Source organism: Glandiceps talaboti, chromosome 1 (genome assembly GCF_964340395.1).
Source record: "Glandiceps talaboti chromosome 1, keGlaTala1.1, whole genome shotgun sequence".
NCBI lineage: Eukaryota > Metazoa > Hemichordata > Enteropneusta > Spengelidae > Glandiceps > Glandiceps talaboti.
Window position 1 is genome coordinate 13,170,000 of NC_135549.1, and position 19,039 is coordinate 13,189,038.

Here is a 19,039-nt window from a genome sequence, read left to right on the forward strand (position 1 = left end):
CATACATGGATACCACAGTTCAGTGGAAACTAAGTTTAGACACTGACAACACATTCCTTTAGGCTGACTTTGGTAAGTGCTATTTTTACTGGTAAACCAACACCGTCTACACTGTGTATGATAATCATGATAATCATGGAGAAGAAAGTCTGGATGTACCAACTTTAATGCAACCCAACCAAATACACATCAGGGTCTCAACAGCTTTGTTTATATACTGTCTGGTCTTCAGACTTCCGTTCAGTCAAGTCCCTTAGGGTGATATGGTCCTGGCTTCCCATCTGTTCCCAGTCTATAAGTTTCCGGTCTAAAAATCTTTGTTTATTGATTTGGGAGATGATCAATGCAAAAAAAAGAAGACTCCTGTTCTGAGGATCAATGCTGAAGTGGATGGAAATATTGTAATATCATCAAGCTCACTAATGTTTCTTTTTATCTACCTTGTTCCATATAATATTCAATGACTATACGAGAAACGTCGATTCTTGCATATTAAAACTCTCATCCATCTGCTAGGAAATCGAAATCTAACAGAGGTCATTTTTTAGATGAAGAAAAATCAATGTCTACAGCTCCCATGGATCATAACCTTGTTTGAGATGAAAATCAATCCCACTGCTATAATTACAGGATCTCTTCTCCAAGTTATGTACAATTCATCTATGTATTCACAAGAATGTGTCTTTGAAGTGTGATTTCAATACCTTCATCTGCTCATAGGTAAAAATTCACATAAATTATGTCCCTCATTTTTTTCTGAATAGGACTCGATTAGTTGTGTAACAACTACATGTACTTCCACATCCTTTTCCTGAATAACATGTTTATTGTATATACATAGGGATATTTTGTTCTGTTCTGTAATCAAATTTTTTTTTGTACGTGGGAATAAATTCTTATTATTATTATTATTTTTACTCCTGATCTAATGATACATGTGTTCAATGGCCAGAAAACAAGGGGTAAAGCCTACTCCTGGTTTCTAAGAAATAAACTATTTTCTAAAAAAAAATGTAAATGAAAACACAAACTTCTGCAAAATAGTAGGTGTTTGGCCTTGCTTCAAAGAAACTTTCTGAATCGTAGTGTTACTGGTGCGGTGATATCCATATCGATGATGAGAAATTGATATCTGTGCTGATACAAATCACAAGGTGTTCATCTTTTTTAAAATACAGTGATCTCTGACATACATGAATCACTTTTTTATCCAAAAAAATTAACAATGTAAATTTACTTATCATTCCACACATAACTTTCTCATTACTTTTATAATTCACAACTGTCACAGTTTGTTTTATTCTATTAATGGGAGGTATACTGGCACTGTCAGTGAATGTCACACATGTCTTTGATACCAAATACACAATGCAACAAATTTCAGGTCAAAATAAAACAATTACATCAAATATTAGGACGTTTTAATTTGTACATTGCATCATCGTTATTTTCATGCCAGGCCAAACATCTGCATTAATTCGTTTTGACACTGACAAATACTGGCGAACAATAGACAAGGCCCGTTGATTGTCAAAAAGCCTATCATAAAGTACTATAAATAAATAAACACGATATCACTTGTGGTTGCACGTTCGTCATGGTCGACACAATCTGTTTCGCTAAACGTCCATTAAATGATAGCGTTGTCAAGTTCAATTCTAAATTTCAATAACAATTTCATGTCAGGTTTGTGCGGCCAAGGCAAACGAACGGCCTTCGTAGACCCATCTTAGTATTGATCAGTACTTTGAAAACACAATGGCAGACTCAGCTGATTAAAATTAAAATACAGTCACTTCAAGTCAGGACAGCATTCCCTTCTTTGGCTCTTTTAGGCCCACCTCCCGAAATGACAATTCTCAACACTTTGGGGCAACGTCGTCAGCAGACACTACGTTTTCTAATCACTTACGGAAAGCAATGAATGAAGGTAAACCGGAGTAAAAATGTGTAACTACTCACCAGATGAAACGAAGCCGTTTCCACAGCCGAAGTATTACATACACTGAGAGACGCAGAAGACTGCGGCTGGTCCCAACTCGTAGACCGGTGTTCGAATCATCTGAGTGAATTAACAAACGATGCAAACTTCTGGTCCGTTTTAATGATTATGTACTGTGACGCTGATTCAGAGACAACATTTCTGGTGCATTCGATAAAGGGATCTCTTGCTTTATATGAAACCTTTCAATTTTCACTGTGTACCAATCGCTGCACTTTCGTCCATTTTGGGTTGCTCACTGTCCCAGGATTCTTTGCGAATGAGGTCATTTGGGGTATCTTGGGACCCTCTAAGTGAACTATTCAAAGTCGAAAATCAAATTATAATCTGGTATATATGCATGCTCATGTAGAACTTAAAACATTTAATACATTTTTATGAGTTGATTTACCCAGAAAAATTATATAAAGACTTGCACTTATATAAAGGTGACGTAAATAATAGTATGTATATCAATAGTAAACCTAGAGGGTCAAGATACAAATTAAAAGGCGTTGGTGGCGCTCTGACCACTCTACTTATCACACTCACTCGTCGTGCCCTCGACCCTCCTATGCTATCCGCTTTCCGAGTATTACTATCAGGGAGTCATGAAGACTGTATAATCTGCCGGTGCCATTCATTTTCAGCCACGTGTAAATTATACACGGTATTGTGGACCGCATGGGTTTCCTCTTTCGGAGCTCTGAATTAGTTGTGGGTAGTTACGTTTAGTGTATTGCCTTGTCGATCTAGCAATCCATATAATATTTATGTACCCTTCAATTTCAAGTTCAGAAGCACCGGTTGTTTTGTTGGTGTGTCACCTTCAAGTGTTGTAGTGGACCGCTAGCGTCTTCCTGTCTTTCAACAATGTTACAGTCGTATGCTATATTCGCTATATTTCTCGTGTTTCTGGGCTGTTGCAGTAATGTGGTGTTCCTCGAACTGATCATCAAGTAAGTATATGGTTATTATATCTACAAACGTCTGTGTCCATCGGAATGTAATGAGTTTTCATAATTACGTGTAATGGGGAGCTGGAGGGGGGGGGGGGGGGCTGGAAGTCACAAACCAGTTACCTGATCTTTAGATTTTTCAAAAACACCTTTCACAAAACGAAAAACGTGAGATTCTTGATCAGCATCGTTACATAATCATAATAATACCCAAACATATTGTGACTCTTACCATGGAGATATAATTTTTATACCTCCATGCTCTTACTAATATCTTTCAAGTCTGTTTCCTATGTTACCTGGTATCAGACAACCAACTGCCTACACTATAAGCCCCAGGCAGCAGCCTACATTCTGTGTATCTTCGTACATGTTATTGCGGCATTGTGCTTCTACAATTCCATATGTGTCCACATATGTCTCATTTTGTTCTCCATTGTAGTAAGTTTGCATGTCAATGAGATTCATAATAGAATAATAACGCCATTCAGTGTAATCTGTGTTGAGTTAGACTAGGTCAGCTAATCTCCTTTGCTTGGTCCATAATCATTGTTGTTTGGTTATGCAACACACCTGTATAGGCCTATGTCGGATTATATTATTAAAATCACTTGCCTTGCTGGACTATGGAACATATTATGTAAAGAATGGTCCTATCTCTTCATTTTTCTCTGCTGATAAGATAGCATCAATGCACGAACATCATGGGATCAAATCCTAGGCATTTACAAGGGCACTTATGGAGAAAAAAAATTTTTTTTTAGAACTTTACGAAGTTGAACCTTATGTTTCAATTTTTTTAATTAAGTTAAATTCATTTGATGACTAAAAACCCATTATCTCACACTTAGCTGCAATCAAGCTAAAATATGCATTACTTCAAAAGTTCTTGTGGTCTTCTTAAAGCCTAAATAACATCCCAAGTGAATAAGCATTGAAATGTCAAAATCAAATTGCAGCATTAAAAAAATTAGTTCTTGAAGGTTATATCTCCTTTTAGAAGTAAGAATTAATAAAGAGTCTGTCACACTTTATAACTTAGTTTAAATATTTTCCTCAAAATATTTCTGCCAAACAAACATGAGAAAAATATGTATAGCAGGTGCTCTTTCAGACCAATTCCTTGAATGGTATATCCAAAAGGTAGCACATTAAATTTAAAGTGAGATTATTTCAGCCGACATGTATCCTAGCACCCTTCCATCCACAGTAGTAAACAGTCGTATATATATAATTACTCATAACAAGATATTGTACCTGATAATCTGCTCACAGTAGTAACTAGATTGTACTCAGATTCAAGAAGTTGATCAAACCTTTGGATGCTGAGAAATCATACAACATGTATTTGTTGAACTCTCTTCAAAGCAAAACAAAATTAAAAAATCTGCATTTTGATCTATACCATTTATAAATGACTTTGATTCAATATTCCAATTCTGTTATCACTTTTTTTTTTGCAGGGATTGTCCTGGTGCTGGAAATATTATCACATTTTCTCAATTTGCCTTTATTTCTGCTGAAGGATTTGTCAATTATTTCAAATGTGGAAGAACAAAGCCAGCCATACCAATCAAGTAAGTTAGTTGACAAGTAAAGATTTAGAAAGGGTAAAAAGGAATGGCACTCCAGGAAAAGAAAGCATTTTCATAAACTTTGATTTCTAAAGAGACATTTCACATAAATTTCACGCAATTTCCAAGAAATGCCAAATTGAAACTTGCTTCACATTCATTGTCCTAGCATTGGTTCAGTGTTGCCTCATGGGAGTAAGTAGAGATGCATATGTATTGGGTGAACAATACATATACATGACTTTATCTGAAGGTAATACACACGTAGGAGTCATGACATGAATATTTGTTGTCTATCTAATACATACATATGCATTCTGATTGCTATGAGGCATCCCTTGATCACTGCTAAATCAGTCACAGAATAAATGATAAAAGTTTCAATTTGGTGTTTGTTGGCAATTGCGCAAAACTTATGTGATGTAAAATAATGAAATGACTCCCCAGAACCCAAAGTTTACAAAAAATGCCTTTACATATATTTCCTTGAACAGTGTTCCCCTTGTACCTTCCCACAATAGCAGGAATCGGTGGTTAAACAGTTTATGTTTATGATGCTACTGTAGTCTAACAACTTTGCCAGCATTATGTGTAGAAAGTATTTGATTACTAAACTCAGTTGATAGTTTTGATTTCTGAATATGGTGCTTACATCTCTTTCAGTTAGTCAGGTGCCAGTCAGTTGCCAGTCAATTGCTTGACAGTGTTAACATCCAACAAAACAAGTGTGAGCAGTTTTGGCTGGCACTGTTACTAGGCCCTAATTTTGGAAAGCCGATTTTTCCAGTCAGAAGGGATGTTTGTGTTTGCAAGGTCCATTGTTGTATTGTTGACACTGTATGGCTAAGTCAGTATGGAGGTAGAGAGGATATTGTACTGGGTTTGGCTAACCAAATGTACTTATCAGTCCATGTAAACACAACACAAATATAAATACCAAATGAAAGTGTAAGACCAGCCATGGACTTGCTCTGGTGTTCCATATCTCAGGGTATGATTATTCATTGTACACAAAATCACATGATCGCAAAGTACATCTGTATGATTATTACAGAAGTTTACTGTTACGGGAAAAAAATATGATTAAATAATGATAACATTACCCATGCCAGATTGGTGCCCAAGTGTTGGTACTCGGGAATATTTGCAGTCATGCTTTCAGTGTTTTCTGCTGCACTTTCACTTTATACTCACTGTACTCATGAAAGTATGACCACAGAGAACACTGCAGAGATCCATGCAAATACACCACACTTGCACTCATGAGTTATGGGGTTGAAGTTCTGTCATATTTTTTATACAAAATACAATCCATACTATAAAACTTCAGTCCTGAGTGCAAAAGTGACTATGCCAGAGCTGTATCATATCTGACAAATATTTTTGCAATGCAAACCTACGAAATACTAGTAGCGTCAAGATATTCGTAAAATCTTTAATTTTTCTCTTTTTTATTTTTACAGGCATTATGCAACCATGGTGATGTTTTTCTTCCTAACCAGTGTTGTCAACAATTATGCACTTAATTTCAATATTCCAGTACCCCTGCACATGATCTTCAGAGCTGTAAGTACAAGAGTTATGTTATGGCATGGTCATTGCATAGAAGACCATGGCAATGTAACAAAATTGTGGCCGAGATAAAAGCAGAAGTGTGATGAACACGTTCAGAGCAAGGAAAGGATATTAATGAGCAAGTTCTGCCATGTTGCTCATAAATTATGCTATATAAATAGTAATGGCCAGACCTGTGACTCTGCTACACTCATTCTTGATGTGAATGTTAGGTTTTAGACTGAGCATGATGGATTCACACATCCAGCAAATAGACAGGCTATGTAAAAATAGAATATTTGGTAGTTTTGGCACTATAGGACTAGCTAAAGCTTAGAACCATTCATTGTCATAGGATGAACATGACTGTCTGGTCTTACTGTGTCAATGTCAAGCTCATCCTATGACAACAAAGATTCAAAGTGTAATCATCTGTTAATTAAAGACTGAGTGCTACTAATTTTACACCACATTCAATACATTTGCAATATTGCCACTCCAAACCGCAGGGATTATGTTTCCTAGATTTGCCATAGTTCATTCATTATCACTGATCTAAAGATTACCTGAATACCCTGCGTACTATCTCCATGATAGTTCAAGTGTAGTATTGGAACAGTGACTGTGCAATAGACAGAGACAGATGACCTTTGACCACTTTATTGTCAACAATTCTAATAAAGAACGGACAATGACCTCCGATATAGTAATCTCACAAATGCTTCTACTAACTCTAGAAGACAAAAGTGCACTTTTTGTTGTGGGTGTAAAAATGGGTTTTCGTGCAAGTCACCAATTATTGGAGAGTAATTATTGTAAGGGATAGTACAGTATCAACTATTTTAAGGTCACAGGGCTTAGAGGGCACACTGATTTCTAAGGTGACAATAAGTTTTTGCTGAGAGGGCATACTGAGGTGACAATAAGTTTTGGCTGAGAGAGCACACTGAGGTGACAATAAGTTTTGGCTGAGAGGGCACACTGAGGTGACAATAAGTGCACTGAGTCAAAGATCTTGCGTACTGTCCTCTCTACAAAATTAACGTACTATTTCACCCACAAAACCCAAAAGAACATATTTGATGCAAAATCAATATTAACACTGCCTGCCATGCTAACATGCATACATATGATGCAGCCTGAGGTATTTGTTCTAGATGCATTAGTGAGTGATTAACAAAAACATCCATGACAAATATTTCAAACAATGAAAAGTTGAAAAGTTAATATGAAAGTCTGCCAAAGTAACACACATACATGTAACATACATACAGTAACCAATAGTAGGAAACTTGAAAGATTAAAAGAAAAATTTACACAAGAAAGGAAAATATCATGCATGTTATTGAAAACATGTCTGTCTATATATTTACCTGCAATAAGAACAATTAGAGTTCTTCATTATATGCCAACTATAGGCTAAGAGTCATTGCATGTTAAACACACTCATATAAGTCACCAATCCCATTGACATGTACCAACTAAGGAATGTCCAAACATGTGATGATCCTTGTAGTCTAATTTACAACATCTATGCTGTAACTAAGTACAACCTTTCATATTGAAGTTTATGAGAGCTTTGAAAGCTTTGAAAAGGGCTCAGTAAGATTCTTGCCAGAACATTCAAAGAGTTGATTGATCTGTGATTAGATAAAACTGTTGTCACATAGTCATTTTCTTGTTAGCCGTAGTATTTATTGTTTATTTCTTAATTTCAGGGTTCTCTGATCGCAAACATGGTCCTAGGAATTATCATTTTAAAGAGAGAGTAAGTAAAGAATTATTTGTCTTTTGTGATGACTTTAATAGGAAGTACCTTATAGCTGCTTTGTCTCTTTACTTGTATTACTATTCACGGTCACAAGGTGACTTGATTACATCTAGTTATGTGTATGTCAATGCTGGAAAATTGACCACTTTTGTGTACATCAAGACATTGAACAGTGACATTGTTACTACTGCTGTAATACACATATGACATATTATGATAGATTCAATATTGCCACTAAAGAAAATGTTTACATTTTCATTGGTTAAACACCGATAGAAAGTGAAATACCAATTAAATGCATTACTATACACAAGAAATGATGCACTACAATGTACTGGTGTACGGTAATAATAATATATTAGGTCCCCCCCAAAAAAATTGTTTCTGGTCATGACATTTTGTCTAAAGTGAAGCGATGACACAATATTTTTTTCAATTCCCAACAAACCTGTCATTCAATCTACTATTTACGGCAGTTACTGTTCTTTTTATTTAGTACTTGGACATTGAGCTCATAGGATAATACATACACCATGTAGTCAATAATGCAAGGCAAATACTAGTACAGTATAATACTAGTAGAAATACTAGTACAGTATAAAACACCAATAATGTACTAAATTTTAGCAATACTGACTGACAGAATCTTGCATTATGAAGAAGTATCTCGTTGTACTTATGATAATTGTTCTGTTCTAGGTATAATGTGTCCAAATATCTATCTGTATTCATGATAACTATTGGTATCTGTATGTGTACAATAGCATCAGCACAACAAATGGTAAGTCTAGAAATTTAAGTGAGTTGAGCCTTGGTTAGCTGTAGTAAACTACTTCTAGATGTCATATCCTAAACTTAGTACAGTTTTATTCAATGCTGATTGAAGTTTGATCAAATTGAAGGTTTGATTTGCTTTCTGAAAATTGTTTTTAACCAATTTCACACAAGTGGAAGTACGAAAGCATCACCAAAAACTTCTGACTATAACCGCTATTTTTTTTCACTTGCTGCCACTAGATGGCGTAATAGCAGATTGACTGAATGTGACATCGTTCGGTTGGCTGCAACAGGTGATCAGGTAGATGTTTTGTCCTCCATCTCAGTTCTAGCTGGTTTCCTTTGTAGTCTCCCCAAAGGAGGGCCTATAAGGCCAAAAAAAAAATATGTTTGGTTCTGGTCAGCGCGCGCGTGCCCTGAATACCCCCGCGTCGATCCTTTTTTTTCCGATAATTTTTGCTTTCCCGTTCCTTATTAACAATTCCCCGTCGATCAACACTGTATGCAAGGCTAGCGGAAAAATTTAACTCGTGTGATGGCGCACTTCTATTTGGTAACGGGTACCCTTTTCTTCTAGTACTGTTGCATACCCCGTACGATATGTGTACGTAATATGTACGATGAGCGTGGTTGATGGGAATCACGGGAAATAGTGTGTTCACTGTGCTAGGTGGTAAACCGCTCACATGTTTCGAAAATGTCTGAAGTTTGAGTACGTCGTGAGCAATCGAAATGTTGATATCAATTCAGCTGACTTTCGAGGTGTTCTTAGTTCTGGTGATCGTTTCGTTCTGCCTTCTGAATACAAAGATTTTCCTGTAGCGTAAGCAGTTAGCTCTGGATGTATGCGCTACGATGTTCGACACGTCTTTCCAGCTGCGATGAGATAGAAAGACGTGTCGAACATCGTAGCGTATACAGACTGCGTATCAGACTGATGACGGACGGTGCTCGAAAGAAAACACTGCCTCCTCTACGTCCGTTGGACAGACCTATTTCTCATTATTTAACGTTACAAGTTGCACAATGACATTATACAGTGGTTGCAAGGCAAGACTCATTATTATCTTGGATGGGATTATAACTGCAAATCACTGGGCGATAAGATAAATTTGTAAATGTGACTAGTGATGATGCCCTGATGGATGATTGATCCGCATCGTATAAAACTTGCCATACAACAGTGCCAACTTCCAGAGTTGTATGACATCTTCCGAGAGCATGTAAAGTGTCAAAAATGTGTATTTACTAATTTGCAAAAAAAAAAAAAAAAAATTACGAAAAAAAAAAAAAACGCGCGTCGTCGCACCACTTTAGAAAGTTTACCCTGACCAGAACCAGATTATTTTTTTTTTTTGGCCTAACAATGGGGTTTGTCTGTCCATCCATCTGCCCGTCCGTAATACATCATTTCTCACACATGTCAAGTCTGATTTCAATCAAACCTTGTACATAGATGACATATCATATGGGGCATCACATCACTTTGTTTGAAACGTCAACAAATTTAACTGACTGGTAGTCATGTTTGTAATCAAAGATCAATATTTACTGTATAACTCAAAAACTGTAATGCAGAGACTCAAATCAAGTGTCTACCCCATATTATCAGCTGCAAGTCTTTGACCTTTGACCTTGATCTCCAGGGTCAGTTATCAAAATCAAGACAGTTATTGCATATCACAGACACTTTGTAGTATTTCATTGTTGCCAATTTCTTTTAAATCATATTCACAGGTAAAATAGAGGTAAACTAAGTATTAATTACCCAAGTATTAATTTTGGTACTTATATCATTTTTACTGAATTGTGGCTGTACCCTTGGTATACAAGCAATATGTTACCACATAAGTCAGAAACTTTAATGCATAGAGACACCATTCTAGTGTCTAACCCAATATGACCAAATGCAGGCTTTCTTGCAAGACAGTGAACTTTGACCTTAATCTTTAGGGTGGACTCTCATAATTATGCCGTTTCTTTCATATTGCACATACTTTGTAGCATTTATGTGTCTCCAGTTTATTGTAAATAATATTTAAGTGATACAGAACAAAATAATTCTACACCTGCATTCCTTTTTGTTCTCATCTAACTTTTTAGTGAATGGCTGCCATATTTGTAGTGAACAATCAAGATTTACTGCATACCTCTAAAACTTTAATACTTACAGATGCCATTCAAGTGTGTACTTTCATATTTATTAGGTGTACAGCTTTCTTTTTAAAAAAGACTTTGAACTTTGACCTTGACTGGCCTCCAGGCCCAATTATCAAAATCGAGCCATTTCTTGCCTATCACTTTGTGTAGTATTTATTTGTTGCCACCAATTTCTCTTAAATCATGGCGCCATTGTTATAAGTGAAGTATTTGAGGTAACTGTGTACAAAGACTTGTTATGTATACATGTACTTGAGTTGCTTTATTTACTGTATTTGATTTACACCTGGCTTGTTCTTTACTCTCTCTTTTGTTTGTATCTTGGGCGACCCCTTTCCTCCAACACTGTTAAAGAAGAACAATGCTATGATCTTTTTCAGGGTAAAGGACCACAATTGAAGTCAGAAACTGGTGATCCTTGGTATGATTTTGTAATGTGGTTGATAGGCAAGTATTGCACTTTGTTCTGAAACACTGCCCTCTATACACATACTCTGACAAATTACCTTTACTTGGGCTAAAACTGTGTTTTAAACCTCTTCAAGGCTACCTATACCCTATGCAAAATTTCATCAACTGTCTAAAAGTTGAAAATGTTCACTCACACATATGCAAACATCAGGCATGCACACTCACCATCTGGGATTTGCATATTGGTGCATACAATTTACATGTATGTTTTTCTCACCACTATATGTATGTATGTGTGATTTCATTTTCAAATACAGGAATTGGTATGTTAGTGTTTGCATTATTCATGTCCGCTAGGATGGGTATCTACCAAGAAGAATTGTATACTAACTTCGGAAAACAACCAAAAGAGGCATTATTTTACTCTGTGAGTATTTCTATTATAGCAGTATCGATTGTATCACTTACTTCCCAGCTGCCATAACCCACATAAAGATTCTATGTTAATCATTTTGTTGGAGATGTCAGTTCATAAACTAGACTTGCACTGTCAGGTATTTATGTTACAATTTGAGTATCAAAATGGGGAAATGTCTTATCAAGAGACAAGAAACAAACTTTAATCAATCCTGTATTTCTTAGATGAATAAAAACACACTGTTACTGTTAGATATTATTGGTATGTTGACTGATACATGCATCAAATTAGGTTCAGTTTTGGAGTTCAGAAAGAGTGGACTTAAAAGTATGCATCCAAAAATGTCACGAAATAGTGAAATACCGGTAGTGCTCATTTGGTATCCACAACATTAACACAACAACATTGTGTGTCATTACCAAAGTAGAATGTGGAGAGGGGAGGAGAAAGTCACCAAACCTACAGCATGACATGAATACAGCTGATTCCTGTGGTCAATATCACAAATCACATATATGATTCGCAAGTGATGAGTTAAGAAATACCATGTCTTACAGAAAATAGTACAGTTCAGTTCATGAATATATCACTAAAGTTATTTGCTTTATTTACAGCATACTCTTCCTCTACCAGCATTCTTATTCCTAGCATCTGACATCTATAAACATTGTATCTTGTTTTCACAATCAGGTAAGTAGGGTTTACTGTACATATTGTTATACTAAATCACATTCTTTTCACTACACTAAGATTAAAAAAATTATGAACACCCATTGCTAACTTTGTTTGATTCTATCACACAGAAACCAATAATAAGAAACTGCATGCTACACTTAAAGACAACAAATTGAATAAATACAATCTCTCGGCGACATTTGAGCTTACTGCCACCATGCAGACATCAAAACATTGGTGCCTGCATTTGTGCATCTAGTTGCAATACGTTTTTAAATGCAATTGGTTAATTTCATTCAGATTAAAATGGAGCAATCTTGCTCTCTTAAAGTGTCATGCCTGCAGTTTCTTGCTGTTTTCTGTGATTGTATCAGACAGAGCCAGTGAACAGTTACTTGCAACATGCTATATTAATAGATTTTGTACCATGGTTCCTGTCCAATTGAATAAATGATGTTAGAGGCAAGTACAAAACAACAACATTACCGTAATAATCCCATCAATTCGACTGCTCTTTTAAATCGACCATCCACAGAGTCTTACATTTGAAATTATTTTTCTTATCCTTGCATTTCGAATGCACCAAAGTCAATGTATTTCTTTTTCTCTTTTTATTTCTACCACCAAATGTAACTGTGTGTGTGTGTGTGTGTGTGTGTGTGTGTGTGTGTGTGTGTGTGTGTGTGTGTGGTGGGGGGGAGGGGCTTTATTTTTATGAATCTTAAATAAAAATGACATGTATTACCAAGAACTTTCCAATAGAACCAAGTTTACTCACTGCCACTAGATGGCATAGTAGCAGATATGAAAGGATACATATGTTTTCTTCATTCCATTTCAGAACTATTATTTGGATTTCCCAAGATGTGGGTATATTTACTTGGAAACTGTATTACTCAGTATCCTTTTTTACTAGAAACAATCCACAATTTGTAATTTATATCAGGTGCTCTATTATGACAGACTCATTTCAAGTATTTTCACCTACATGGGTGTAAGAAGGAGCCTGTAGCTAGCAAAAACAACCACCGCACTTCCTTCATTTTTCAGTAATTCTGCACTGGTCCATATAATAATGTGTGTCAACCCATTGTATGCAAATCAGATCATAATGACACTGTTCAAATGTTATTCTGAAAGTAACAGAAATCCTCATGATTTTTCACCGCCATGTTTATCTCATTATTTTTATGATTTTGTGTGCAATAGAGAAAATACAGGTAGGCTTTGGCACGGTGGATACTTTAATATTTGAGGAGCCTAAGAAAAATGCATAATTTTCCTTAACCATATTTTCAGGTATCTCTGTATAAATGGAGTGTTCATCTTGACATCGGAGTGTCCATCATTAATCGTCACCTTGGTGATAACCCTGAGGAAATTTATCAGTTTGTTATTCTCCATTCTGTATTTCAGAAATCCATTTACTATATACCATTGGTTTGGCACTTGCCTTGTATTCCTTGGTACTTTTCTCTTTGTTGATGTCATCAATAAGGTGCAAAATTTGTTTTCTGTACCAAAACAGAAAGTGCAATGATCTAATGGGAAAAAAACATATCAAACTAGAAGAGATTTTAATGACAAACAAAGTATTTTATCTTAATTACTGTTTAGAGTAGACTGTAAGATATGTTGTGTTGCTCCCCCCTCATTGGTTAACTCGGCCCTCATCAGTTAACTGATGTGTGAGGGCGCTCATCACGGCATACCTTACAGACTATGATAACACAGTTATGTAAATTATTAGAAAGTGAAGCATAACTGCCACATACCATATATCACTTGATTACTGAATTTGAAGCAGTCCCAACCAACAGACAAACCGTACAACATTGAATTTCACTTCTTTCAGAAAATGTTGTCATAACATTGAGCAACAAATTTTAGTTTGTGTCTTATCTTCATAAGCCTAAACCTGGATTGCCCCTGTATTGAGATTTACCTGTTGGTGGATTTTTGCAAATGTTATTGTATTATGTAGTTCTAGAATTTCTTAGTACTAGAATTTCTTAGTAGCGAAAAAAAACATATAATACATTGTAGTAATCTTCCTCAGTTTGTTACTAAATTACATCTTTTCAATTTCATGAAATATCTACCAGTACTCCTTGATTTTGTTCCATTTAAAACGAGGCTTGATATATTTCAGTTCAACACATACCTCATTATGACTGTAAAAAAAAAGGACCAACTAAGGGGAAAATACTTCACAAGTGTGTAAGATTGATTCTTTAAGTTGTTTTTTTCTCAGGGCACTTTTCCAAATTTCTCTGTGAGAAAAATGTATTTGATTGATTTGACAAAGAAGCCTACCTGAGTGCCAACCAAACACCATGGTGGGCATACTGGTATGTGTGTTTCAACCAACCACCATGGTGGGCATACTGGTATGTGTGTTTCAACCAACCACCATGGTGGGCATACTGGTATGTGTGTTTCAACCAACCACCATGGTGGGCATACTGGTATGTGTGTTCCAACCAACCACCATGGTGGGCATACTGGTATGTGTGTTCTAACCAACCACCATGGTGGGCATACTGGTATGTGTGTTCTAACCAACCACCATGGTGGGCATACTGGTATGTGTGTTCTAACCAACCACCATGGTGGGCATACTGGTATGTGTGTTCCAACCAACCACCATGGTGGGCATACTGGTATGTGTGTTCCAACCAACCACCATGGTGGGCATACTGGTTTGTGTGTTCCAACCAATGACCATGGTGGGCATACTGGTATGTGTGTTCCAACCAACCACCATGGTGGGCATACTGGTATGTGTGTTTCAATCAACCACCATGGTGCGCATACTGGTATGTGTGTTTCACAGAAGATTGTGTTGTATAAAACCCAACAAAGTATTTTGTACAAAATTGTAGTTAGACTAAAAATGTATGGAGAGCAGAATTATGGTCACAAAGCAGGAAATGCACCATCATTTACAGTTTGTTTTACATGTGTTACTTGGTTTTTGGCAGTTTCCAAAAATAATGCATTATTGATGTTTTGAAAGCACAGAAATGTAAATAAATTAAAGACTGCCTTAAACAGGGGATTTATAACTCAGGGTTATTCTTTTCAACTTAGACAAGATGTTCAAATACTTTTAACCTCTTAACTTATTCAAAACATTCAAATCCAGGACAGGATTTAGTACATTTCAGAATAAATATTTAACATATGTACATGGTATTAGTGACTGCCACTACCATGACTTTGCTTGATACACTCATTTCTTTTTAACTCCTTGTGTAACTTATTTGAGTAAACTCTATATCAAAGAGAGATATACAAGTTTAAAGACTGGAATATGAGTAAGTTATGGATTATTATGTACATTAAACCAGTCAATATCTAACCTCAAACATGATCTTTATTTAGCCTATTTAAAGACCCATGCTTCCATCCTGAGTTCTCACAAATAATCATTGTTGACCTAAGGATTGGATAGGACCATTCTTATGTTCAGGACCAAATTTTTCTCTAACTCTACCCGACAAAAATGTCTTTCGTACCCAAATTTTAATCCTATTTGTAAATTTGGGTACACCTATATGTCAAATGAAATGGTAACATTTTCAGTGGCAACATTCGACTCAACTTTGACATCTCAACTTTGAATTTTAATTAAAAGTAAATTTGCATTTACTATCACAGCAATAACAGCCTAGTCTAATATATATGGTGTAACATACCGGTAGTAGACAGACTGGAAAGAATTTTGAAAATCTGTCAGCTTCTATTGGAGGAAATTGTCAGTTCAAATTATGAAATGTTAATCAGGAGAATCCCCTGAGAGTTGTATGGTTTTTGTAGTAATATGTGGGGGCGGAGGGGTGTTTTCGAAATTTTGATATCTAGCTCTTTTAAGCTATGCTTGAATGTATAACCAGTGCCAAATAAACACGGGTGTGCAATAAAATTTATTTGTTTACAATTCTACAAGCACTAGTACATATACAAACTAATTGGACACTGCAGTATCTTTTGATGAGGTAGTCTAGTGCTAGCCATGGCATCGAATCTCAAGATCTCTCTTTGAGTCTAGCTCAATGGGATCCTGAGAAGAAATCAACTGAAACCACCCACACAGTAATTAACATAACATCTTTGTTAATCAATCACAGAATTCTATCCAATGATAAGTTAGTGTTTACTGGGAGCAGTTACGGAATGTCCAAATATGGTATATTTGTCAGCTCAGGATGCTACTTATACCCTGTTTATGTCATTTGAATAGTTGGGTGTGTACTCATTTGCATGAACAACTTTTGCTTTATGATTTCTCATTGAGCTGGACGACATAAAGAATTGATTTGATACCATGGGTAAATCTAGACTATTGATGAAGCAATACGGATGAGAATCACATTTGTATTATAAAAAACTTTTTAAAACTAAAATTTTGATTTGTGATGCTGACGTACTTAGCATACTTTGCAACTTACAAGAGTATGGTAGTGTTGTCTGACGTTGCTGGTCATTGAGACTCATTTGATCATAGTTCAGTCTGCTATGAATTGCAGACAAGGTATATGCAGACTACATGAAAGTTTTGGTCAGCAACTTGTTCTGAATGAAACAAACTTTTGTGGGCTCTCCAACCAGGTTAAAAAAAAATCTAACTTTTTAATACACAATCATGGGTTTGCAAACAACAGGAAAAAATAATGGCAGATTTTTTTTCACATCACAGCAATCTGCAAATTCTCAGTGAACAGTATTCCAATGCAATAAACAAAAACAACAAGCTACAAGTTTGACAGCTTTCTATTGAGTAAACTTTTGCAATGACAACCAGATAACAGGTGAAAGTTAGAATGAAAATCAACAAGATATACTAGCCATTTTGGGGTTTTATCCTCTGAAAAATTACTGAAACTTTCTCTAATCTTGCAATTGCAAAAGGAAAGAAGTCTACATCTTTTGCTCATGAGCTGTTTTATGATCAGTTCAGTTCTCAGAACAACCAGCATGCACCAGTGAAAAGTACCTAACTACATATAGATTTAAAACTTCAGAATTTGTCGTTCTGATGAGGATCATGGACCAAGACAGATCAAAAGCACGATGCTAAAAAACAATTTGAATTGCTTGACTTTGTGTGTTATAACCTGTGTAAGTTATCATTTGATCTATCAAAATGGTGAACAGTTTTGGTCATCACATTGGAACTATTCAGGTTAATAGGTATATCATTTAAAACCCCACTTTTCAAAGAAGCTTATAAATTCACCTTGTTTGACAATTTTTGAACATTGCGAAGTTACACTAAACTCTCCTGTAGTACAAATCATTTAGCCGTGTTTATCAAGGTTTGTCAAGGCAGGAAATTAATCTTGACTTCTACTCACTATTAATGCATAAAAAAAAAGTTTATCCTTGTGAAATAGTGATAAGCTACCAAATCGTTATAATACAATATAAAAGCTACTTTGCAATATTTGTAATCCTGTGTGCTATTATAGGTAATGATATTTTTCATAAACTATTCATCAGAACTATACTGGTAGAAAAAAATTGTAGGCTATAACTACTTTTATGATATTATAATTCCGTTTTAGATTTTTGAGTTGTGAAGGTTTAGGTATGGCAATCACAAAGTAATTGTGTAACAAAAGTTGACAGGAATTTTATATATACCTGTTATTTCTATATTTGGACATATTTTACCAGGGTTTGATGTAAAAAGTTAAACACCACCTACAGAATTTGTCCATTTGATATTAGTGCTTACACAGTATTTGATTCTAAATATTTCATAATTATCTTTATGTGTGCTCTTCCTGTGTTTTTTAATTATAGTCCAAATCGGATTTGCAGCTGTTCTAATTTTACAGTGTTACAAAACTGAGATGTATTTTTATTCATTTACTGATGTACTTCTCTTTCAGATGTCTTTGTAATAATTTTGTTTTTTATGGCATTCAGTTTCTTCCAATTTTTTTTTCATAATAATTTGGAGTGTTCCACAATTTTGAAGAATATTTACGATTTAATACACAGAACAGCCAAATTTGCAATGTTTACTTCTTTTGCGATGTAAATCATGGCTTATATTGAAGAATTCACACCTCCATGATTCAAAAATGTTGTGTAGTGTATTGTTTTTCTCATTTTGTATACACTTTTTTTGGATCCATGTTTGACATACCCATGTTTAGTATTTGACATACCTATGTTTCATATTTGAAATTTGTCCATTTCTTGTACACCATGTCATGTACTGACATTCTTTCCATTGATATGTTCTGAAAAGGCATTTGATGATGGTACATTGGTGTATATTTTGAACATAAAATCATACAATCAAAATCACAATATAAGATATTATATTAGACAAACACAGACATGGTCAATTTATTCATTCTAGTTCTACAAGCCAGTATATGGAAAGACTTATAATAAAATGTACAACTCCAAATCAAAAACATCTATCATGGAGTGAACAAGTCTGACTGACTATTTACAGTCGAAAACTCTCCCTTAGCTTGTCAGAAGTATGTTGTGTGTAGTGGTTAAAATTTTAGTACTTATAAATATAGTTTTTTTTCAATTTGCTGAATGATATACATGATCACAATACATTCATTTCTCATTTGATTCCTTCTCTTCATTAAAGAGCAAATTTGTACCAGTAAGGTAGAAACCACAACTATTGTAGGAAGGCTACAGCCTGCTTGTTTAAGTAGAATTCAAATTAAAACTGGCTATAGAATAGAAGAAAACTGTGACATTTTCCTCGACAAGATT

General features: G+C 35.3%; 2 protein-coding genes across 3 annotated transcripts in view; one reads left to right on the forward strand and one right to left on the reverse strand.

Annotated features, from left to right (window-relative positions):
* The window catches only part of LOC144436809 (cyclin-dependent kinase 17-like), a 78,634-nt gene extending 76,391 nt beyond the window's left edge, over window positions 1-2,243 (reverse strand). For both annotated transcript variants that reach the window (XM_078125846.1, XM_078125703.1), the window contains exon 1: window positions 1,963-2,243. The gene's annotated coding sequence lies outside the window, so the exon portion shown is untranslated. The remainder of the gene's footprint in view (window positions 1-1,962) is intronic.
* A 611-nt stretch (window positions 2,244-2,854) lies between these two features.
* LOC144433264 (UDP-xylose and UDP-N-acetylglucosamine transporter-like) lies at window positions 2,855-13,820 on the forward strand. The gene is made up of 10 exons (XM_078121575.1): window positions 2,855-2,940; window positions 4,404-4,517; window positions 5,978-6,080; window positions 7,787-7,836; window positions 8,539-8,620; window positions 11,157-11,223; window positions 11,505-11,614; window positions 12,220-12,295; window positions 13,122-13,179; window positions 13,580-13,820. Exons 1-10 carry the CDS (start codon window positions 2,855-2,857, stop codon window positions 13,818-13,820), a joined length of 987 nt encoding a protein of 328 aa, XP_077977701.1.
* Window positions 13,821-19,039: the final 5,219 nt, after the last annotated feature.

Coding starts and splice junctions, on each gene's coding strand:
- LOC144433264 (XM_078121575.1), top strand. CDS start 2,855: ATGTTACAGTCGTATGCTATATTCGCTATATTTCTCGTGTTTCTGGGC. Junction 6,081..7,786: donor TGCACATGATCTTCAGAGCT/GTAAGTACAAGA, acceptor TCTTAATTTCAG/GGTTCTCTGATCGCAAACAT. Junction 13,180..13,579: donor CTTGGAAACTGTATTACTCA/GTATCCTTTTTT, acceptor CCATATTTTCAG/GTATCTCTGTATAAATGGAG.